Source organism: Mchenga conophoros, linkage group LG8 (genome assembly GCF_057382185.1).
Source record: "Mchenga conophoros isolate Kocher_MC1m ecotype Shallow Benthic linkage group LG8, M_conophoros_male_GT1.1, whole genome shotgun sequence".
Lineage (NCBI taxonomy): Eukaryota > Metazoa > Chordata > Actinopteri > Cichliformes > Cichlidae > Mchenga > Mchenga conophoros.
Window position 1 is genome coordinate 23,283,169 of NC_140533.1, and position 24,919 is coordinate 23,308,087.

General features: G+C 40.6%; 1 protein-coding gene across 2 annotated transcripts in view; it reads right to left on the minus strand.

The window, feature by feature from the left end:
• Positions 1 to 24,919, minus strand: part of ttyh2 (tweety family member 2) — a 71,975-nt gene that overhangs the window by 45,319 nt on the left and 1,737 nt on the right. For both annotated transcript variants that reach the window (XM_085285105.1, XM_085285106.1), the window contains exon 2: positions 10,200 to 10,372. In XM_085285105.1, coding sequence (XP_085141231.1) covers positions 10,200 to 10,372 — 173 coding nt within the window. The remainder of the gene's footprint in view (positions 1 to 10,199; positions 10,373 to 24,919) is intronic.

A 24,919-nucleotide genomic window follows, 5' to 3' on the forward strand; every position in this document is an offset into this window, starting at 1 on the left:
GACAGGAAGCGATATAGACAGTCAGCACTAAAAAAAAAAAGACAAATACAGGTGACGAAAGAAGTCACAAAAGCAGAGAGCAAGACCCTGGGATACAAAAAGCAAGACTGGGCGGGGGCGGGTTGGGTTCCTCACCAAAAATACATAACATCTTATTTGTTCTTTGTATATCTGTGTTTGTGTGCTATTAGCCCCTTTAACAGCACAGATGCAGGGAATGTATTAAAGCAGTCACAGCTTGGAGAAACACAGACTTACTTCTAAAAAAGGCAACTATTTTAGGCAGAATTCAGATTAAAAGAACTGAGAGGACAAATAGAAAGTCTCTTCTTTGCCTTCTCTATGTACTCCCTCGGTCCTGCCAGTTCTCTTAGTGCTGCTACTTGAAATATCCATCGTCTAATTCAAAGAGAAAGAACACCATAGATTTGAGTAGGCATGTACTGAGCAAGAGTCCAAACTGTCACATTGATAAATGAATAAGTACATAACAGACAGTGATGGGAATTAATAATAAAATAAAATAAAATAACCTAAAAAAAAAATTCAGCCTGAAGCAAAAAAAAAAGCTATGCTAAATTGACTCTGACAGGTCTGAATATTGGAAATTTTGCCCCAGAATGGCAGCAATGAATCTCTTGGGATGATAAGTATAGACGGGTGAGCTTATATTTTTTACGCTGCCCTACTGAACCCTCAGCAGGGGAAAATCCCCTTTGATATAAACTACGAAACACAAATAGTTACTTTTCATCTTTTTTTTTAGAGCTACAAAAAGTCCAGCATAGCTCATTTAAGTTCGGAGAAGCAGTAAAAACAAACGTACATGCTGCCAATTACTTGGTTGGTACATTTATATTGCTGATAGATTTTGTGTTACGGCTGCTCGTTCCAAAAGCTTTCCTCGAATGGATTCAGTGGATACACAGACATCCTCTCTCACTTGTGCCCTCTGTTATAATTTCTACTTTGTGACTGTCAAGAGAGATGTTCCACAAAAAGAAATTTAAAAAATGTATATTTAAAATCGACAGGAAAAGAGAATAATTTTTAATGATCTTTTACTTTTTTTATAGGCAGTAGAAGCAAAAAAAAAAAAAATCCCCTTTATTCAGTTTCTAAAGTCGGACTGATCATTTCAATGGTAACCACTGTCCCTGGAATCCACTGGATTGCTGTGTGCAGTTTGCATGTTCTCATTGTGCCCATGTGAATGCTCTCCATGTACTCTGGCTCTCTACCACAATCCAAAGACAGGCATGTTAAGTCTGTTTGTGTTAGCCGTGTGATAGACTGGCGACCTGTCAGTGTTGCACCCCACGTTTCCATACAGCAACTTAAATGAGCAGCCGTCCAACACCCCAGATCTGGAAATGAACGGGTATCTTCAGTGTTGCTGTGCTTGGGCATGACTGTCAACCTTTGCCTGTTATTCTCTCTTTTATGCAATACGCACTCTTCAACAGCACTTTTGCGGAGCATAGTGAGGGTCAAGATTTTACACATTGTGTGGCTTAAATAGGGTATTTTCTGGAATGGCTGATTTACTTTCTTCTCACATGCCCTGTATTTGTTATTTACATAATGCGTGTTCTCACGAGGTATCACTGAGGAACTGGAGATCCATGCTCTTGCACGGACAGTGGTCACAGTCCATGAATGCCGTGCTTAAATCCAACTGATTGCTCAGGTGCATTTGTTTAAGTGTGCCGGCGTATGGTTCTCCTAACCCTGCCAGTGCACAGCACACAGTGATCAGACAGAATTGAACAGTTTACCTTTTGCATACACCGATAGTTAATAAACTCACCCTCTTTGGCATAATGTGCCTTGTTGGCATTCAAATAACCCCTCTGTAATTCACCTTGCAGTGACTGTGTGGGAATGAACTGTTTGGTTTTTGTAAATCACACCCTTCTTTAATCAAACTGTTCTTCTGGGAAGACTAAAGCAATATCAAATTAATTGAAATTCTTTTTAAAAACCCAAATGCTCATTGTGTGCCAAACTATCACGGTAATATACCTCAAGTAATATTCTAAACTGCAAACTATCATAGTTATAGTAAAAAAAAATCAGTCCAGATGTCCTCAGCATGAGCAGCCTGATCAGTTATGATACACCATAATTACAGAGTTAATGTGCTACACCATGGGCAGGGCTGCAGCTACAGCTGAGTGACATCTGCTCTGGCTTCACCAGTGTTAATTATAACGGACATCACAGCATATCAGACCTAGCCACTGTCAAACATAATTAGAGTGGAGGAAGTCAAGAGAAAAGGGGGAGACCGATCAGGATTATAGAGGGAAGGGAGGCAAAATCAGGGCAAAAAATAGAATTAGGGTGTAGGGAAAGGGTGAAAAGGACGGATGGGATTAATATGAAGCCAGTTTTCAACTTCAGTACAAATCCGGTGTGAAATCCACTAGGCAAACACATCCATGTTCTATTTCATCCAGTAGATGGACAAAATCAAAGTCAGGAATCAGATGAAAGAGAGTCTGTTTCCCACAGGATGTTTCCTCCAACTTCACTGATCTCATATTTTATCCTGTCTTAGCTTACCAAGTCAGGCAACATAAACCTTTTAAGTGCAGTCCTCCCCATTAGAGGGAGCTTTTTTGTTATGGACTGCAAATGATAATGAACTGGTCTGAACAACAATGCAACACACTTTATAATACTTTAAAGTAGCTAACGCTGATGGAGAGCTTAACTTAAAGCTTGTGGTATAATTTACAGCAGCACAGAAGTGTAGACCAGACAGATGGACATGATTTTGTTTAAAGGGTATAAATATAATCAGAGGAGGAAGGACTTAGACTTTATTCCACTATACTCTAAACATGTGTAAAATAAAAGGTCAAACTTTATCACAAAATGCAATAAAATAAAGCACTCTTATATTCACCAAAGTGATTTCTGTCCAAAAGAGAACCCAGTTCACTAGAACAAAAACAAGAATGTAAATTAAACAAGGTTTAAACCAAAGTTCACAATCGAAACTGAGCAAATACAGAGAAGAGTGAAGCAGAAGCAGATGACGGGTGAGAAACTCAGGCTGAGAATTCAGACAAACTGACAACTAGAGGGTGAGACAAGACTATAAATACACAGGAACTAATTGGGAAACAGGACACAAGGGAAACCGATGAGGTTTGGGCTGACACCCAACAAGCCAATAACACACACAGGAAGGGTGAACGAACACTGAGCACACAAAGTAAACAACTTAACAAAGAAACAAACAAAAAACACACAGAAAAAAAAGAAGAAGGAGATCTTAAACGATACCAGGTCACATGAACCAAGACTCACTGATCCTGGTTCATTTGTCCTTTGAAGGCTCAAGAATATTTGATTAGAACAGCAAGATTCACTCATAACTGAACCCTGGTCAGTGACAATGAAAGATCCGAGCTTTGTGACATGACATGTTATCAGGGAACCTCTTCTCCATGCCTTGGTTCTAACAAGTGGTTATTTGAGGCACTGTTGCCTTCTTTTTACCTCAGCTAGTCTGGCCATTCTGCTTTGACCTCAGAGAACTGCTACTAGATATTTTTTCTTTTTTAAGGCAATCTCTATAAACCATGGGGATGGCTGTGTGGTGCAATCTTTGTAGATGAGTAGTTTCTTGAATTGTCAGACCAGCCAGTCCGCCGTCAGCAACCATGCCCATTCTGATGCTCGATGTGAACCTTAACAGCCCAAACATGTCTATATGCCTAAATGCCCTGATTTGCAGCGATGTGATTGGTTGATTATATATTGTGTTAATGAGAAGTTGAACAAAATGCACGGGCTTAATAAAGTCACATAACAAAATAGCATCATATTACATATCCTAACCTACAAATACGATCAATGAGTAAGATCTTTATTTATTATTTATCAGGATTCTAATCTAAGCCCGACAACAACAAAAAAAAGTAAAACACCACGATATCTTTTCAAACCGAAACACCCAATTTTCTCTGTCTCTTTTAAAGTTAATAGGTAGGAAGCAGAAAAAAGGTGTGAGAGGACCAGCTGAGCCCAGCTTGACCTCTGTTCAAGAGCTGGCTATCATCAATCAAATTCAGATGATACAGGAGAGGGGCTCTTCCTCTAAGGACTGGCAGGATGCAGCAGCGCTGACTTCAATTTGGTAAAGCAATCTTATTGTTTGTGTCATATCATCGCTCACTGATCTCCATTTCCTTTATGTCACTTTTTCTTTTAATATGGTGTGCATTATTTTTTTCCATCCAGATTGAAGTGATGGGGCTCTAAAATTATGGACTCAGTGTACACTAAAGGACTGAGCTGGTGATTATTTTTATCAGTGCAATGAACACAGCTAGTTTCTTCCATTGGAATAAATTACGCATGGTAAAGTTTCCCTCCATCATCTACTTAATAATCCTGCTCCTGAGTTGGTTTGACCTTACGGATATGTTGCTGTGACAACAAATCCTGCAGATGCTTTTAAGAACTAAGAAATCCAGGATCAAGGCAAATGGTCACCAATTTAATCCAGCTAAAACGGTAATCCACGTATGGCGATCCAGCCCAGGGAAACAAAGGAGACATGGGACAGCAGAAGGGAGGAGAAACAAAAACTTCATTAAATGCAGTATGTCTCCTTGTCCCTGTGGGAGTGGAAGAGTTCCACTCCCTAATCACGCATAATCTGATTTATAAATTAGAGAGCAACACCCTTAAATCAGATAAATGAGTCATTACACTCTAATGCTATTAAGTCTGTTTTAAAACCATCAACTTCAATTCTACCAAATTGGATTTAATAAAAATGAAGCACAACAGTGCTACATCTAGTTTAAACATATTGCTAATAAGCTTTCTCGCTGTTTTAGCAATTTGGAGAGCTATTGAATTCAAAGATAAGCACAGCTCACCAAAAAACACGATGATAAACTTTGCATATGTCAGATCAACCTATTAATCTGGACTAAAAAATAAAAAGACACAAAAAAAAACACTAATTATACAACAATTAGCCGATGTCGCCCATTTTTTTCAGCGGTTTCTTTATGTCATCAGTAGAAAATGACTTCTGTTCCCATCAAGTGAAACAGTGCTCATTAAAGTTTCTTAAAATATAGAGCGTCTCAAATGAGCAGTACTCTCTACATTAAAAATGTATGATGCAAAAGAGTGAAAATACAGTGGAGAGCACTAACTAGCAGAGGACCAGGACTATAGGAACTCTAGGCTATTCCATCTAATGACATACTGAACATGCCGCTATGTTTTTTTGGCATCGTGACGACAGATTGGCTCATGTTGTCAGATGTTCTTGAGAGCCCTTTAAAACTGACGTCCTAGATACCAGACAAAGTTTCAAACCATGTGTCATGACCTTGGGGCTTCTGGGTTTGTAAGCACCAGATATTTTTTTGTGAATAGGAGGGAAAAAAAATCAATTTTCTGAATCTATTGCTCTTCATACTTCACTGCTTATCGGCTGTGTCCCCTTTATTTGCTGTTCTACCTGTTAAACTTTCTCTCGCACTCAGCACATGAGGGGTTTATATTAACAAAGTTACCATATGAACTGAAGGTGAAAAATTTTCATCACTACCAATAACTTTCTTATATTTTGTATAAAGGTTCACTACATATTTAATCTTTGCACAGTTGTTAAAACAATTGCTAATCTATTTCACTAAATCCACTGTGGGTTTAAGACTTAATAATTTTTTTCCCCACTTGTGCTCCTTTTCAGATTTTACAATGCCACTCACTGACTGTTAATCATTAATCTTAGGGCTGCCCAGTAAGTCATATCATAAGCTTAACCATGATTCTGGCTTCCCACAGTTAAATTAATATGATCAGGCGATCGTGAAAATGAATTCTTCACCGATAAAACACAAGGTAAATCAAGCACTCCCTACACATGCCAGCTGTTTCTGCACCATGCAGCTTTAAGTTTCCTTGACTATTCTGGGTGACATTGTAACACAGTGACATTACATTTAAAGATATGATATGATAAAATCCAAGTGTCTGGCACAGCAGCAGACACTTGGATTCCCAGAAATGAATCATCATCCTTTCCCTGGAAATAATTCCAATTTAAGGCAAGTGTTAACCAAGAAAAGATCTTAGTCAAAGAGTGCTGTGGAGTTGTGTCTGCTCAACACAACACAACTTAACTTATTCAGCCATCTGAAAACATAACCACAAACTGTAGTTTGTTTGTTTGTTTGTTTTTGTTTTTCATATCCATCCTTCCATCTCTCCATCTTTTTCCACTTATCCGGGGCCGGGTTGCGGGTGTAGCATCCTAAGCAAGGACGCTCAGACCTCTGTCTCCCCAGCCAGCTTCTCCAGCTTATCCATCCAGCTCATAAAAACACAGTGAAATCACCAACATAGTTCCATTCTGCTCGACCAAAGATGCACATTCTTTGCTACAGAGCTGCTGAGCACATGCAGGTATTACGAGCAGTGAAATACTTTATATTTGTCTTCTGGGAGATGCATTTAGGTAAGCTAAATAAACACTAAATTGTCGGCAAAGATGTTCTAATTAACTGGAACGTAAGAGCAAAATAAGTAGACTGTTTATTGAATTTTGTTTTACATTTTGGGCCACTTTTTATTTTTCTTCTAAGACGTCCACTGAAATTAGGTGAATAAAGAGAACCAATTAAAATTTACTGTAACACAGGAATTTAACATAATATGAATGTGAGTGAAAGTGCATTAACAAAAGATTTCATCACTAAAATCAACAAATAATCAGGACAAATAATCACGGTTGCAATATTAATCAAAATGATCATAATAATCGTTTTGGACATAGTCGTGCAGCAGTAATTAATCACATGACACTGGCAGTAGATAACCAACCAGGCGAGTGAGTTGTCACCTTATTCAGTACTGCTGGTTGGAGCCACCATAATTTGTGTTGATCTCTGTTTATTAGAATGATTATAATGGTTAATAACAAACTACTGGGCCACACTGAAAGTAGAGGACTCCACTCATTGGGGATCTGTGTGTGAGACTGATAAAAGCTGATGGGTTGGTAACATCTGAATCAGGTAGTTACTAAGCATGGTTGTCACATGGTTGACTGTCCCCTCCTTTGTGGATAGTCGAGTAATTCAATTATCCACTTTGCGAGGACAGCGGAGCTCATTGAGGGATTTGATGGGTTCTATGTGGCGATGTAAGTGCTGACTGTGTTACCTAAGTTCACGTGTTCGAGTCTGTCGCAAAAGCCGAAACTTTAATGAATGAAAAGTTGGATCTTGCCAAAAATAATTAGCTGCTTTAGGCTTCCTATACCAGCTAAAGGCTATAACACTAATGCCATTAATCTATTGTATATATCACAGCTAATGTCACTTCACATCAGGGAAGTTTTCAGTTCACCACAGACTTGATGAGATGCAGCAGCCTCCAGCCAAAACAAATCACATTAACTGCAACGCTGCTCCATTATAAAATCTGAGGGGAAATACTGCGTCTGATATCATCTTAACGATAACAAAAAAGAAAACATTTATCCTTAAAATAGTATCGTTTTCACATTTTAAGTGGTTTATTTAATACGTGATTTTTGCATAAAATGCCATACTTAGGGTTGGCGCTCACACAATGTGAGGGTGACACAAAATTTGTGCTAATGAAAAATACAAATTCATTGCACTGGGTTGCATTATTCTTCCAGTGACATAAACAAAAAGTTTTTAAACAAGCAAAACAAGTAGGCTACGTCTGCAGCAGTACAGTTTGATACTTGGGCCTGTACAAGCGAGAGGAAACGCTGTTCAGTCATTCAGCAAGCCAGGAAAACTAGGAAGTCATTAAAACTGCACTGACTGGTGTAATTTTCAAGGCCTCTACAGTATGATATTCCTGCCATATTCCCAGTGAGACACAGAAGGGATTTTGATAGGTAGAATGACCTTCATGTGCGTCATTTTTTTTCCAATAAATAATTTAACAATACAACTGAAATAAAATTTTAAAATACTATAGTCATCTTTTGTCCCTCTATATTTCTACATTCTTTTGGCCTGCATGTGCAGTGTATATCATGAAGTATTGTGTCTTGATCCTCCCTCATTTCTTTATATTTTGCTTCCACGCTGGTCTCGAGCTGTAGTTCTCTGGGCTTTCTCTGAGTTTTTCTTTGGGCATTGGCTGCTTTTGCGTTCATTTTAATTCCACTGCTTGTACCTGTTTTTTTGTTTGTTTTTAAAGCCTAAAACTTGGCATTTCTCAGTATGGAAATTGGGCAAGTGAAAAACACAAATAAGAATTAGCAGCTCTAAAAAAAATTATCCACAGCAGAGGATCTGTATGTGAAACTCTAAGATGACCTTTCTGACCTCAGGAAATGGGAAAATATCCACCAAAGACCTGACAGAGGAAGTGACAGATGCATGTAGGCCTACAGTTGATCCAACTACTTGTTTGCTAGAGGATCAGTAATGGTCTCAGTGGAAGAATGGCTGCCAAGAAGCCATCCTTACGGGAAACGGGGAGAAAGGGCTGTGGTATGCCAAAAGAATTGCACTGAAAATCAGTTGCAAAAAGTCTTAGGGAAAGATGAATCCAAAATCACCAGTATGGCCAGGACAGATGTACAACACTGACTGTGTGCAGCAATCTGTAAAGGATGGTGGAAGCTCTCTCATAGTTTGGAGTTGCATTTGAGACAGTGGTGTTGAGGATTTTGTCAAAATTGATTAAATTAAGAAAACAGAAAAGTACGGTCAGATTTTGATCCACCATGCAATACGATCTGGAAAGTCTCAACGTCATTTTTTCCACATGACAATGATCCCAAACACACTACTTGGACAGAAAATCCTAGAGTTGAATACTATCAGTCATAGATTGGCCTCAGCAGAACGTGGATGTCAACATTACTGAAGCATCATCTTGAGAGAGAATATAACAAAAGACAGGCTGCATTCAAAGAAGATCTTTGAAAGGTCTGAAACATGGAGAACTATTCCTGAAGACTGCTTAAAGAAAGCTTCCCTAACAGAGTTCAGGCTGTGCTGAAGAATAAATGGTAAATGGCCTGTATTTATATAGCACTTTACTAGTCCCTAAGGACCCCAAAGCGCTTTACACACCCAGTCATCCACCCATTCACACACAGGTGATGGCAGCTACATAGTAGCCACAGCCACCCTGGGGCGCACTGACAGAGGCGAGGCTGCCGGACACTGACGCCACCGGGCCCTCTGACCACCACCAGTAGGCAACAGGTGAAGTGTCTTGCCCAAGGACACAACGACCGAGACTGTCCAAGCCGGGGCTCGAACCGGCAACCTTCCAATTACAAGGCGAACTACCAACTCTTGAGCCACGATCGCCCCAATCGCCCCGAAGGCAGACATACAAACTATTATAGACTTTATTTCCATGTTTGCATACATTTCAGTGAATCAATGCACCTATCCCCTATTTTCCTACCAAAATATAAATGAAAGATGTGCAGCTCATTGTTCTGCTTATTGTACAGTAACCGATCCACCTACATTTTGATTTTTGGTTGGGGTTTTTTTGCTTTTTAATTATAATTTGCATAATAGAAAAGCTCTGTCTCCCAGCTGGCTGCCCTAGCCAGCAATGCACAATTGCACTTCCACATTGTTAGCAGAACATTGACAATACGCCCACATCAGGATAGCTTCCATCAACCACTGGTATAGTGCTTGAGAGCCACAAATGCCAGTGGGATATTTTGTTAATACCAGAGTGAACTCAGCGTTGGATGAATTTTTATTGTGCCTCAAAATATAGTGACCATAGTTTCCTAAAGAGCCATTTTCAACAAAACAAATTCAAATCCTGTGGAACATTTTCAAAACTAGAAATCACTAGAAATGAACAAATGGTAGAGACGCATGAACCTACAGTGTTTACGAAGACCAAAAGGAGAGGCTCCGAACACACGGAGAATACAAATGGGAAGACAAAAAGACAAACAGAGTGGACAAATACACAGAGAGTCTACGTGCTACAGACTAATAAGTTAGTGTGGGAATAGAGAATGTGCAGTGAAAACATCACAGCACTTACAGCTCTGTATGAGGAATACAGAACAACAAATAAAGAAAATGGGAAAACACAGAACTGCAGACAGCAGTGGAGAGCGTGTGCGAACTGTAATCACGGTTATGCATAACACGCTGTCTGAGTCGTGATTCTCTCACCATGTGATGAGGCCGGCGGCGACTGCCGACCAGGTGACGCAGCAGGAATTAGGTTTCTTGCTTTCCTCCTCCTCCTCTTTACGGCAGCAGCACAAGCAGCTCAGGTAGATGGCCAGACACAGAAGGTTGAGGCCAAGCCCCGCCGCCGCCACACAGCCCAGGAATATGAGTGACTGCAGAGGGTGAGAACAGGAGGAAATAAATCAAACGCCTTGGGTCATTGCAAGGAAACTTATTATTTTATAAGCACCGTGCTGTAACATCCACACGGCAGTAAGAAAAACCAGAGGTCTATACCATTTTACTACAAAGTACTAAAATGCAAAGTAATTTACAGTCTGTATATTAAACTGCATACAAGTGACATTGAGTATAATTACATTTTCACATGTTTCACCACATTTTTTTCCTCTAAAAGTTCTTGTGATTTAAAATGTTTCTCAAGCATCAAATGCAAAATGTTGGCACACTGACTTATTAATTAATATTACTGGATAATTACTAGTGAGGAAGACGTTAACACTTAAGTTGTGAAGTAGTGGAAAAAGTAACTTGAACTGCTTTAAGTGCCCACTGTCATTAAACTATTGCTTTTTAAGTATCAGTAAAATTTAAATAACGAAGAAATATTCTGTATACAGAGCAACCCTTATATCAGTACAGCTCGCTGGGTTTAACTGGCTTCTAAATTGTGCTAACTTCCCATACAAATAACCAGTTTCCAGCTTTGCTGTCAGCCCTTATTGTGATTTGTGTGGTAATAACACACATAAACAATAATAAATATGCCTGCATCAGCCATGGTAACAAGGCCAGCTGCATTCTGGGATCCCGAATCCAACTGGAAAGCAGACAAGACACCTCCTCATACATCTCTGGGTACACTCCTCTCCCTCTCAACCCCTCCTTTTTGCCCCCATCCCACCTTCTGCGAAAGATGGAGAGCGGTGACAAAAATAGCAACAAGACTGTCATAACAGGCCCAAATGAAATCTGCATCCATCTGTGAGCAGATGGGTTTATTCGAGCTCGGTCCCCTCCTTTCCGCCCCCTTTAGTCTTCCTTTTTAGTTTTCCTGAAATCTTTTCAGTGCTGAGCCATCTGTTCTCTCGCCTGTGATGTCATGTGTCCTGCAAGTGAAGTGGTGGGATTAAAATTCAGCGACGGAAGAGTTTGCGGGACTATATCGTTTACTGCTATAAACAGCCAGTTGAACCGCAAATCTAAAAATTCTCTGAAATCAGAAAACTAGCAACACTTTATTTGGAAGTCTTCATAACTGCAAGGTATGTTTGGATAAAAGCATTTATATGTTTGCTCTTTTTGCACAACAAATCTTTTATAACTTTTACTCTCTTCCCACTAAAAAAACACTATTTGTTTCTACTGGTCCTGTTGAGGTGCTTTACATTTTTTTTCATTATTCATCTCTATAAAAAAACCCAAAAAACTCCAAACTGTGTCCCATTAATGAAGCCTTGAGCAGAGCATTTTCACACTCAACATCTTGGCGTTTTGAAATCTGATGTGAGGCCGAGGAGACTGGATGCTCATTGGCTAATGACTTGTAACTCCCAAATCCTTAGCCAGTGCCCATATCCTGGAGAATCCTCCTTCCCAGCTCTAACAGTGACCATAATTCACAAAACAAACTTCACTTCATGTTAGACCTCAAAGGAACTCAGCACAGGAAGTCATGATAATCATGTTTACAGAGGTCACCGAAGAAGACAGCAAACAGCTCGTTTTCCATGAACTTCTGTTCAGGTTTTGCTGTCACATCACGTGAATAAGGCCCGAGTTACACAGGCCTAGAAACCAGTTGGCAAACATTTAGAAACCACCGGCTGCAAGGGAAAAATACATATTCCCCAACTGATCAGAGAGTGGTTGCTGGAGTTTGATGGCAGCAGCTGTGAAATTAATGGCCAAAGATTCAGTTACATAGGCATAGAGTCCAGTTAATGACCCTTCTTGAATGTTTGCTGGCAGTTGCTGCAACTTGCAAGTTGAAATTGGCCACAAATAGGTATATCGTGCTGAAGCAATAACCTGCTAGCAACTGCTTTGGGCACTAACAGATTGGCGCAGTCACTTATAGTTGCATGTAATGTGTGGATGATGTTACACAAGAAACATCATTAAACAGCTTGCATTGCCGTCATTATTCCACCATTTATACAGTTGTTGAGAATTAGAAGCACCAGTCTTGACTAAAAGGTGACTTGAACATGGTAAAGATAGTACTGCAGATACCTATTGTATGTGTGTAGAAAGCCTAAGCATGAATATAGCTTCTAAATTATGCCAACACTGAAGTGACTTAAACCTGCCACCCGATGGCAATAGCTGTGGTTCCAGATTTTTCCCATAGACTACAGACGTAGTGGTGTTGGGTGCCATCTCCAACAACGATGAGACGGCCTACATCGACGAAGTGAAGAATCTGGCATCATGGTGCCAGGACAACCACCTCCAGCTGAACGTTGGCAAGACCAAGGAGCTGGTGGTGGACTTCAGAAGGAGTCAGCACAGAGACTACAAGCCCATTATCATCAATGGAGCTCCAGTGGAGAGGGTGCAGTCCTTCAAGTATCTTGGTGTCCACATCTCCTCAGACCTGACATGGTCTGCCCACATTCAGGTCCAGACCAAAAAGGCTAGGCAGTGCCTGTACCACCTACGACAACTGAGGAAGTTCAGGGTCTCTCCAAAGATCCGCAGGATTTTCTATACATCCGCTGTGGAGAGCATCCTTACACAGAACATGACATCGTGGTTTGGGAACAGCTGTGTTAAGGACCAAAAAGCTCTGCAGAGAGTGATCCGTACAGCAGAACGCTGCTGCAGGATTGCTCTCCCCCCGCTTCAGGACACCTACACCAGGAGATGCCGGACTAGAGGAGCGCAGATACTGAAGGACCCGTCCCATCCTGGCAACAAACTGTTCCAACTTCTGCAATCCGGTAGAAGGTTCCGCATCATCCGGGCAAGGACAGAGAGACTCAAGAGGAGCTTCTATCCCCAAGCCATCCGGGCCCTAAACACACACACCCGCCCTCTCACATCATCTATAATTGACTGAGACAGGACTCTCTTCCAGACACTCTAAACCCAGGCACAATGTACATTTCAAATTCCTTTAATTTTAAATATGTTTATATTGTCTATTCTGTAAAATAGTCAGATTGTCTATTCTTATTTAATTCACGTAATGTACAGAATTCACCTGCTTGCTGCTACTACTGCACATACACCTAATGTTCTTCCTCTACTAACCCCCCCCCCCCCATTTTAGCGTGTCAGGTTACATTTTACTGTGTGTTATACTTGTATAACTATGCATGTGACAAATAAAGAACCTTGAACGTTGAACGTCTATGGGAAAATGGCTTTCTATCTGAACCTCTGTAAAAACATCCCTACTAAATTTATGGGCTCAGTCTCTAAATTTGGGCAATGTTGACCAAAAAATGGTTATATCACATTTCAAAATGGTTTTACTGCACACAGCCAATTACAAGTTGTTTTGTTTTTGTTTTTTCCTAAAGCATATAGTTCCTTCTCTCACCCCAACCGGACGCAGCAGATGGCCGTCCCTCCCTGAGCCTGGTTCTGCCGGAGGTTTCTTCCTGTTAAAAGGGAGTTTTTCCTTCCCACTGTCACCAAAGTGCTTGCTCATAGAGGGTCATATGATTGTTGGGTTTTTTCTCTGTATGTATTATTGTAGGGTCTATCTTACAATATAAAGCGCCTTGAGGCGACTGTTGTTGTGTTTTGGCGCTATATAAATAAAATTGAATTGAACTCAAGTTTTTAGCTAATACCAAAGTCAGACCAGCCCTTCCTTGTCACATCTGTTTTTTGAAACCAAGATTGTGACAGCAGAAACACTCATCAGGCTTCAAAATGGGACTTCAGAAACCTGTGGGTGACATCATTATAGCTATGTCGATTTTTACACTGTCTGTAGTTGCATGGCTTGTAGAATACATGACATTAAGACGGAAATATGGGTAACAGTGAAGATGCAAAGAGCAGAGGCAGTGAAGGTGGACAAATTTAAATACCCTGGGTAAATCATTTGAAGCAATGGACAGTGCACAAGACAGGTAAGAAAAGGGTGCAGGCAGTGGGTCAGGATGAGTGTCAGGGGTGATTGTAACAAGCATAGCAGCAGGAGTGAAAAGGAAGGTTTACAAGATGGTAGAGAGACCTGCAATTATATGTTATTTGAAGACAGGAGGTCGAGCTGGAGGTGGCAGAATTAAATATGTTAATATTGTCAGTGGGAGTGATCCAGAGGGACAGGATTATAAATTAGTATACCAGAGGGACAGGGTGAGCAGTTTGGGAATAGTGGATATACAGGACAAAAAAAAATTTTGAATATAGATCTGCCAGGCAGGATGGAAAGAGACCACAAAATGGATTCATGGGTGTAGTGAAGGAGGGTTTGGTGTAAATGAGGAGGAGGCAAGAGATAGGTTCAGACTGAAGCAAATGATCTACTGTAGTGAACCCTAAGGGAACCAGATGAAAGAAGAGGAAAATGGTTGCATGGCTTACAGCAAGCTGGCTCACAACCCCTCTCATGATTAGTACTGTAAAAAGTGCATTTACTTTCTAGCAGTAAATGTTACTGAGTGTTACCTGCTTACCTGTCAGAAAAATTCTAGCTAGCAGACGTGGCTGCCAGCTGTTTGCTAGCTAACATCTGCTAGCCTCCTTGAAAAAAAAGTTCTCACTAGCAAAAATTATTTATATTTATGGAAAAAAAACTTTTTTTCCTATGATACATCAAGTTTGTGATGGTGTGGGAGCCAGTGAGTCGGTTAACGTTGGCTCGAGCAGAAGAGCAGCACTGAGACAAGACACCCGGGAGCTAGCATAAATGTTAAATACTTTGCATTTTCACTGCAAATGAGTGAATCCTTCACATAAAATATAGTGCACATGGCATTAAAGGGAACCAAGAGAGTAAGGTGAGTCTTCCTATTTTAGGCTTTGCCACAATGCTTTCACACTTTGACCAAAAATAAAAGGCAATAGAAGAAAATGCTACATATAAAGAAGTTCTTTAAATGAAAATTTAGCACTTTGCAATTTCGCAGTGCTCAGACAGATGGATGGGAGCGCTCACCAAGGTGAGACAAAGAGAGCTGGAGCGAGAGCGACATCTTAAAGCAGGGTGGAGTTTTTGAATGATGAGAGCTGGCATAAACTGGGTGTAATTGAGGTGAACACAGTAAATGAGATGGAGATGTGGGGGCGCAGGTGGAAAATATGAACAGAGGGGGATGGGTGGGAGACAGCTTTGGATTTTTCAACAGAGGAGAGAAAAGGGGGAAACTCCCGCTGAACGAACAAACACTAGGCCACCGGGCCCCTCTTATCGCCATGGTAACATGCATGTTAGTTGTTGCCCTTGCAGCAGGGAAGGAAGACGAGTGAACGGGTGAATTATCAGCCTATTTGAATTAAGCAGCATGTGACAGGCTTGGTTAAATTGCCATGCCTCTGTCTTGTGATTCCTATGCAGGCAGGCAATGCAGAAGAAGCAGAGAAAGTGACAGAATGAGAGGAGCACAAGCGATTATGTTTTTGTTGACAACAAAGTCAAAGAATATATAGGACTTAAAACAGAACTCATAAATGTATTGCTTTTAAAGCAGTTATAGCTGAGACAACACTGTCTGTCATTTCCTCTACTGTTCTTTCTTCTCAGTAGTAGGGTGCAAAAATAATAGCTTCTAAATTATGTAGCATCCATTCAGGAGCAGGACGCACAAAGACACACATAACCACGCCGCAAACCCCATCCCGGAACCATCATCCCCAAGTACTCCAACCTTCCATTAAGTTTAAAAACACCATTTATCTTTTACTGACCAGAGTGTGCACACATTCATTCAAATTGGCAGCTCCGACCACTTAACTGCTACCTAAATTAGGTTTGAGTAGTTCGCCATAAAAGCAGACTCAATATGTTAACACCCTTCTCCTTACTTGCTCACTGTAAACTCAAGAGGCCGTGCTGTCCGCTCTCTTTTGTTTCCTCCCAATTGTCCCTATAGACACGGGGGTGGGGTGAGCACGAGGCTGGAGGCAACGGCACAGGAAAGAAAGGAAGATCTAGCTGAGCGTAAAGGCAGTCCCGGAGAGCTGCATAGCATGGGTGAGGGGGTGGGTGAGGGGGTTGGGGGGGGGGGGTTGCATAAAAAGAGGATGACAGAATGACGGAGGAATTGTTGTGGTAATGAAAACAGTGAGGGTGCAGATGAGAAAAAGAGCAAAATAGAGACAAAGAGAGGTGGTGCAGGCAAAGAGTGGCTGCCTGACAAAGTGTGTGTTTCCATGTGCGTGAATTCATAACATGGGAGACAGCCGACAGAGATACCTCATCCTCACGGCTACCTCAAACACACTCTGTTACTCACTGCTCGGCCCAGTTTCTCTCCCATTACAATCCCATTGTAGATGGCCTTGCCTTGAGGCAGGAATGTTGCATAATAATGTGATTTTGCCAAAATCCAGTACAAGATATCATTGTTGAATGCCAAAAAAAGAATCTGCCCCAAAGAACGAAGCCCCCTGCCCCAAACTGCAGGGTAATACACTTAACACACAGTTAAAATGGGCAGATTGTTTTTAATTGAACTTTTGAACTATTTGTTACTCAGAAATTCTGAGGTGGCCCCTGTATGAACTTTAAACTGCCTGTAGCATATCCAATGCAAATTAGACGGCAAGTAAAGCCTATTAGATCTGTCTTTGAACATCTATATACTGAATTTGTAAGCAGTAATTCATTCGTTAATCAGACTCTAAAAAATGCAGAGTTCATCATTATTCTTTTATAAAAACCCACTAAAAAAAACTAGAACATGGCCGAACAGAATATTGAGAACAACTTTAAAAAGAATGGTTTGCAATTTAACCACACTACAATTACAATCAACAAAATGGCCCATAACAGAGAATAAATAATAAACAAAGGCTCAGACACACGTTCTTGTTCAAATGGAGGACAAAGGGAGAAGCATAATGAAGCAGTAATAACCCGGGGGTAGAAATGACCCAAAGGGCACTGGCTGAGTCATTTATTCTCCCCCGAGCACCATCAAAGGTATGATGAAAGCCAGCACAGATGGGACGGTGAGATAAACGGACAGTGATGCTGTAATGACCTATCTATGTGAGAAATATAACAAACAGACTTAAAGACAGCTGGCCAAGGCAGAATGATGTTATTGCTTTCTAACGTCAGATAATATGAAATACTGAAAATAACCCTCTGAATGCACTTACGACTCGAAGGATGCAAAAATCAATACTGAGTGGAGTCTATGCCGCTCCGGAGCATGTTCACGGTGCTTCGGTCTCAATCCAAGAGAGGGACTGTGGGAGGTTTAATGCAGGGATGTGGAAGTTTGCTTTTACAGCTTCACAGTCAGTTCAACTTAATTTCACTGGAAAGACTCTGATTTACTAGAGAACATCTTTCCAAATATTCAGTGTCCTTGATGAGCACTCTCTGCCGCTTTGCTGGAGCATAACAAAGACAGACAAGAAACAGAGCACATAGAGGTCGTGCTATGTCAACACAGATGTAAACTCACAACTCCCTAAGTGTTATATGTGCCTTTTACTGAGCTTCCATTAAAAATCAATTTTTAATACACATAATTAATACATAGAAATGGAAAGCACCTCCATCTGTTAAAGTGCATCTGCTAAGCAGCCCTGAGTCATTTAACAGAGGAATTCCACAAACTTAGAGGAGCTCTAAATGCAACGCTAAGCGATGTGAACTGTCTTCTGCAAGCATTGGAGCTCCACAGCAGGTGGCAGACAGCTGTGCGTAGGTTGGGAAGGCCTCCAGGCGTTGTGCACATTGCTTTGCAATACACCGAATTCGACAGTGGCCTGAATGGGCAGTGACATTACTTCAGCGTGATAGGGGTTAAATAGGTGTCAGGTCAGTTAGTGAAAAAAGAAGACATTTAAAAAGAAAAAGCTCCACTTTGAAATTCAAAGCTTGGTGGGAAACAGTAGCTGCTGGTGAATGTCACCAGAAAAGAGCTTTCTCTTTCACTTATTCTTTTAATGTTTCACTACCTTTCCCTTCTACACCCCAAAACTCCACAGGGACTGGATCCTTCTCTCCTACAAAACAACACAACAGCAACTTTGTAAAAAGCTTAAATCCCACATCTTTAGATTCATGTCATCAAGTTTTTTTTAATTGAACTTAATACTTAACAAACGTACTTTTAGTACTCCTCACAATTAGTAAACTTTAGTTTTTAAAATGAGAGCCCCATGGCAAATTTTCCCCCATCATTTCTTTCTTTATTACATTAACCATTCTGCATGACATAGCACAGCACTTTTTCTATGACTCAAGACCACCATACCAGATTGAACTGAGGCAGCCAAGCGCCTTAAGAAATGCAAGCTGATATGGCAAAGAAGCAAAGTCCCCCACCCAAAGATCAATGAATGGTCCAACTCACTATCTTCCTCCTTGCTTCTGCCTGTTCCACTCCGATACGTACTTGGATGCCTGGGGACGAGGGCCCTTTCCAGCTCAGTGCATTCAGCTGAGCCTGCCCATGTTCACAGCTGGGATGCTATTAAGTCCCAGCAAGGTGACCCATGAGATATGGATGAGAAGCAGGGGGGGGGGGGGTTCTGTTGTTAAACCATTGTTTCAAATCTATTACACTATGTTAGGGAAGTATTAATACCAGTATGGCTAACACAAGCAATTAAAAAAGCATCCAAAGACCAACTGCAGTTCTACATTCAACCAGTTTCCTAATGCCTGCAGTGAGAGGAAGCAAGAAGCAACTTTGAAGCAAATACTGGAGATGGAAGAAAAAAAAAAAGTTTTTATCCGCTCCACTGCTCTTGATAACTTGATTATAAGCTGTCGCTACTTGGGTGGTATTTTGCACCATTGTTATTGTGAAACTAATATCAATGGTAGGTCTACTATATTGCAATAAAGTACCCCACAGAAGCCTATTATTAAAAAAAAAAGCTGTATTGATGTATATCTACATTGTGTTGTCTTACTACCATAAACTGATGGTGTCTAAAGTTTCTTCCAATCCGTTGAATTTCACCCTTTCTGTTTTATCTTTAAAAAGAAAGCGTTGTGAATATTTTTTTAGTAAATGCTTCTTTAATAAACACGGCCATCCTGACCGGGACATCTCTGGAGTGAAGCAAAGCGCGTTATGTTTATTTCCTCTCTGAACCCAAAGCCAACCTGTTTCCTCGGGGAAGTCAGGGGTCATGATTTTGATTCCACACCGTCACAACAAAGGAAACCCAACCCCCCCAGCAGCTTACATGAGAGACATGAGAGGAATGTGGCTAAGTGAATCCACGTCTCCCAATTCATACAGCTTTGGTGTATGGCCAAAGCTGTACGGCCTTTCATGCGACCTGCTGAAGGTTTCCTGTGTTGTATATCACTAACTAAAATTATAACACTAAGGAAATACAAAGAAAACCAAGTTTACAGCAGCACGGTTGGTCATCCGCTGCTGTCATATCCTGTTTAATCGTGGTTAGATCAGCATGAGGGCTTGAATATTGCCTTATTAGTGCAGACCTAAGCCATACCATATAGTCAATCAGGTGATACTAATCACTAGCTTCAAGCAGCATGGAGACAGATTGGGGTTAATGACCTTCTGGAAACCCAGAGGGGACAGTGTAAGTTCTTTTCTCTTTGTCTATGCATGTCACTAACGAGCAATACATACATAGATGGCTGTGTAGCAAAAAAAGACAACCTACCAGAGAGACTGAACTGAGGTGAATCACTGCTTTAACAATAAGGTTACACAATCATTCAGGCAAACGGGGAGAGGCTGAGATAAGACAAGGAGCATGGGAATTAAGAACGACAGATTTAAGATTGATTTTCTTGAGGAGGCGGCAAAAGGAGTTGGTAAATTTCCAGTGCAATCAGAGTGACTGCGATAGCTGAACAGATAATGGATTTTCAGCTCTTGAAACGCATAATTTTTCATTTTCGATCACACGCACTAAACGCAGTTAACACAACAGTGCCATATAAGCGTTTAGCTGTAAATCAGGAAAGTAGCTGCTTGAAACAACATCGTGTGAAGAGGGCTCAAAAATGCCATCAAATCATTTTTTAACCATAAATTAGAAATAGTCATAAATCTAGCAGTATTAATGAGAATGTAATGGCTGTACTTTAATGGGAAATGGAGCTGCAGCGCTTTCAAACTGAAGTATACGACTTGGAGAAAATCATAAAAAATACATATTTTATCCACAAAGACTGCACATAAGTTTTCCGGTCTTTATGATTAGCGACTCTGACACACAGTGCATTTATTTAAACTGGGAGGTTTTATGTCAATGAATAAAGATGGTGAGGTGAAGGGAATGCTGATGAATGACTACAGAAATAGCAAAGGTGACAAAAAACACCTGGAAAGTCTGAAAAACCAAGCATCACGGTGGAACTCATTTTTCAGACGCGATCTGTGACGCAGAGAGATGGGATGTATTAAAAGTTCTTGTTTGTGACCATAAATGAACGCTGTGTATGTGCCCAGGTCTTTATCCCATATCACTCTGAGCAATATGATAAAAGCCTTCAACAGGAGACTGTCTGAGGTGGTTATTACAGGATGTGTCAATTTGTCTCAGACAAAAAGAGAAAAAAAGTCTATTTTCCTGTGCAGGAAACAGACAAAAGTTTTTTTTTTAACCATCCTTAATTGTGTAAATGTTTAGAACAAGAGCAAAGAAGACAAACATCTACCCTAAAATACAAAAGCTTCCCTGAACTCTTTGTACCGTAACAGGCAGAACACCACATGAGACTAGTAGCTAACTGTCAACAGTAAAGAACATGGCAGATTTCCTGCAGCGGCTGCATACATTTTTCAACACATTTCTGTGCTTGACTGAGCGTACACGAGCATAAATCCACATTCTTCCCAGTAATTACTGTTACTGAACAGCTGATAAGAGGAAAATATTTAATTTTCACAAAAAAAACACGAACATGCTGCCTGTGTCTTCCCAGAGTCTCATGACCAACTCAAAATTGGTTCAAGTAATGCCTGAGTTAATTACTTTGGTAATCAGCCTGCTTTTCTTTTGATGTACAGTACTTCGCCAACACCTTGAACCACCCCTCATTTCTTTATATTTTTCTTCCAAGGAGTCTAAATGTCTTGTAATGTTTTAAAGTCATCTTGAGCAATAGCTCTCCAGGTTTTGTGAAGGTCTTTCAAAGTTTTTCTTTGGATGTTGGCTGGTTTTTCACAGATTTTCAGACCACTCCTTGTACCTGACCATCTTCAGAGGAATTATTATTATTATTGTTGTTTATTTGTGTGCTAACACTGATCTTAACTCAGATCTATGAATCACTTAAGCATAAAAACACACCTAACTCCGGGGAAGAACCAATGCTGTGTCTAAATATAACAGGCAACTTAGCAACCAACCAACAAATGTCAAAGATAATAGTTGGACTGGCATGAAAAGTATATTTGCACCAACAACACCAACAATGAGCTGAATTAGCTGAAGATGAACAGCACCTGAAAGTCATGGAATGCGAGTACTACAATCCTGATCACATTTTGATCCACCATGCAACAGCATCTGGAAAGTATCTGAATGCTAACAGCTTCATTCTTCACCATTACAAACACACTGCCAGAGCAGTAAAAGCATATCTGGGCAGAAAATCACACATTACAACTCTATCAGTCATGGATTGGCCTCCTCAGAGCCCAGACTTCAACATTATCGAAGCAGTGTGGGATCATCTTGACAGAGAACCAAACAAGAGGCGGCCAAAAACCCAAGAAGAGCTTTAAACATCTTTAACAAATCCTTGAGAACTATGAAGGCTAATTAAAGCTTGTAAGATTGTCAGATTGTGCTGAAGAATAAATGTGATCCTACGAAATATCCACTGTCATAGAATTGTACAAACTCGATTTTTGTCTTATATTCTGTATTTCCACACATTGGCATATGTTTCAACAAATCACTGCACCTATTCCCCATTCTACTCGCAAAATATAAAGAAATTACGGATGGCTCAAGACTTTTGCGCAGAGCTGTAAACTGTACAGTAACCAATCTGCCTACATTTTATTTGTTTGTTGTTTTATTTTAATTTGCATAATAAGAGAGTTCTGTCTCCCAGTCGGCTGCACTAGCCAGTAATGCACAATTACACTCCCACATTGTCAGCAGAACATTAAAAATACACCCACAACAGAATGGCTTCCACCTTGGCTCAAGATTTTTGCACAGTACAGTAAGTGCCAGTGCAAATGTAGGACTACCTAAACATATATATTAAAAACTTCAAGTAAACAGAAGCACAAATGACTATTGCTCTGAAAACTCTGATTTTAGTATTTAGTATTACATTCTATCATCACACTATATGGGTTTTAGTGACTCTGGCTGCTTAAAAGGGAGGAGAGTACATTGGTGGGATGACTGGAGCATGTGATCCAGTGATCCATGTGATCTGTACCAGTAATTTATTTGGCATAAATATGTTTATGTTTGATTCACAAAGCAGGAAATGAAGAAAAGAAAGGAGAAGTCAGATAGACTAGGACCTTCTGACCTACACATAACGTCTGGCTCAACACACACACATACATTCAAAAATACAGGAACAAAAAAAATTAGGCCTCCAACTCTGTCCTACTTTTGGGTAAGCCTTTCCAGTTTTTTGCCCTCTTTATATCCCACAGGCCTTGGGACAGGAAGAGCAGAGAAATCCATTTTCTACATCAGACACTGGCTGAGAAAGACTGAGCAAATTGCTGAGCAGATCAGCAGTTTGTCTCTCAAGCCTGTGCGTGCCCAAAACAAACATAAGTGATGGATGTCAGTTGCTCACGAGGTCAGCATGCTTAAAATGAATGCTAGCTGGACTGACGAGAAGAAAAAAAAAAACAGTTCAACAATCACGCCCACTCCATGCAGTAATTGACCAATTGAGTGCAGGTCTGAAAGTAGGCCCTGGGAGCAAGGTTTAAACACTTTTGCCTTTAAAGCAGTCACTCAACGGATCCTCTGCATAGTTTTCAAGCCTACTCAACCCTCAACTCTGCAGCACTAGATGAGATTTTCCAAAATATCTCAGTAAAATAAAAAAGAATAGCTTGATTAAGGTCAGAAGACAGAAATTAGAGGCACTCCAGGCAGATGATTCAGCTTACAGACATTCCTTTACTGACAACAGCAGTAGTAGATTCCTACCACACACACACACACACACATACACACACACACACACACACACACACACAGATAAAGAACAATGAAATATAGCATCGCCTCACATCCCTTCACATTCCCTGGCCCGAAGCCAGGGCGGGACTTCACCAGGATTGCCCACGGTACAACTAACCAATTACAAATCCTCTGACAAAGCATGTGGTCTGCTTTAAGAAGCATGGCTCAGCTGCTCAATGCTACCCCATCTACAACAGAAAATGTCAACTCAGCAACTCGTTAACAAAAGAATCAACTCACCACCACATAACTCAATTAAAGTGTAATTTTTATCCCATTAAACTACGTATTAAATGCTGTAAAAGTATCAACTGCAACGCACTAAATCACCCCAGATATCACAGTGTACTGTAGTTTTATAAAACAGGACAGTATAAGTTAATTCACAGTTTTTACTGTGTCGCAGTGCTGACCACGTTAATACATTATACTTCACTAGCAACCTTAACACTCTTCCTAAATACTATAAGCATAATTCACAGCTTGGCGACTATTCAGGACACCCAAGATCCATGTTATCAGTGTTATTCTCAGTAACTCATTAATTGATTACATGCACAGCACATGAGCATGGCTTCTAATTCAGGCAAAACAGGGGGTGGTGGTGTGAATTAAGCTCAACAGCTCATAAAGGAAAAGGAATATAATGCCCTAAGTAGCCTGGCATATGCCTGAAATTGCATCATTTGCTGTGGTGCTTTACAGTACATTGTTTTACATGTTGAGACCATTAAAGCCTCGACAATAGAAAGCAGGAGCATGGTTTAGTCAGATAGAGTGTGGTGGGAGAAAGAAGATTCGCAAAGAACAAGTAAGGTTGGTGGATGCAGTGGTGGGGATTTCCTACCCCAGACTGACTGACTGCCTGTGGCTGACAGTATTCTCAATAGGAATTGCTTTTCACCTGCTGAGACTCACCACCTTCTCTTCCTGCACCCCGTGGCTCCGGCTGTATTTCCACAATGCAATCGAGGGCAGCACAGGGCAGCATGAGGAAAAAAGGCAATCTGCCTCTCTTTGCCTCATTTGGAGTCTTCCTCAACATGAGTGAAAAAATAGATTCTATATCTTGCAAAGACAGAATGCATCAAAACCAAAATGAATGCAATGGTATCAGTGAATATGTTGTCCAGTATTTCCTGGGGTCTCTCCTTTTCTATTGTTAAAGTCCTGAAAGGCTTAAGCACAGGGACTCAACACATCATGAAGAGTTTTTTTTAGGCTTGATTCTTCTATAGATACTTTTCCAACAGAAAAGGAGAGGCCCTAAGTTGCTTCCTATCTGTGCTGATAGGTAACTGTTGACAATATCAGCGTTATAGTTATAGTACAGAGGGGGTCCCCCTTGGGTCTGAGGGATGGGAATGTCATCAAGTGAATGA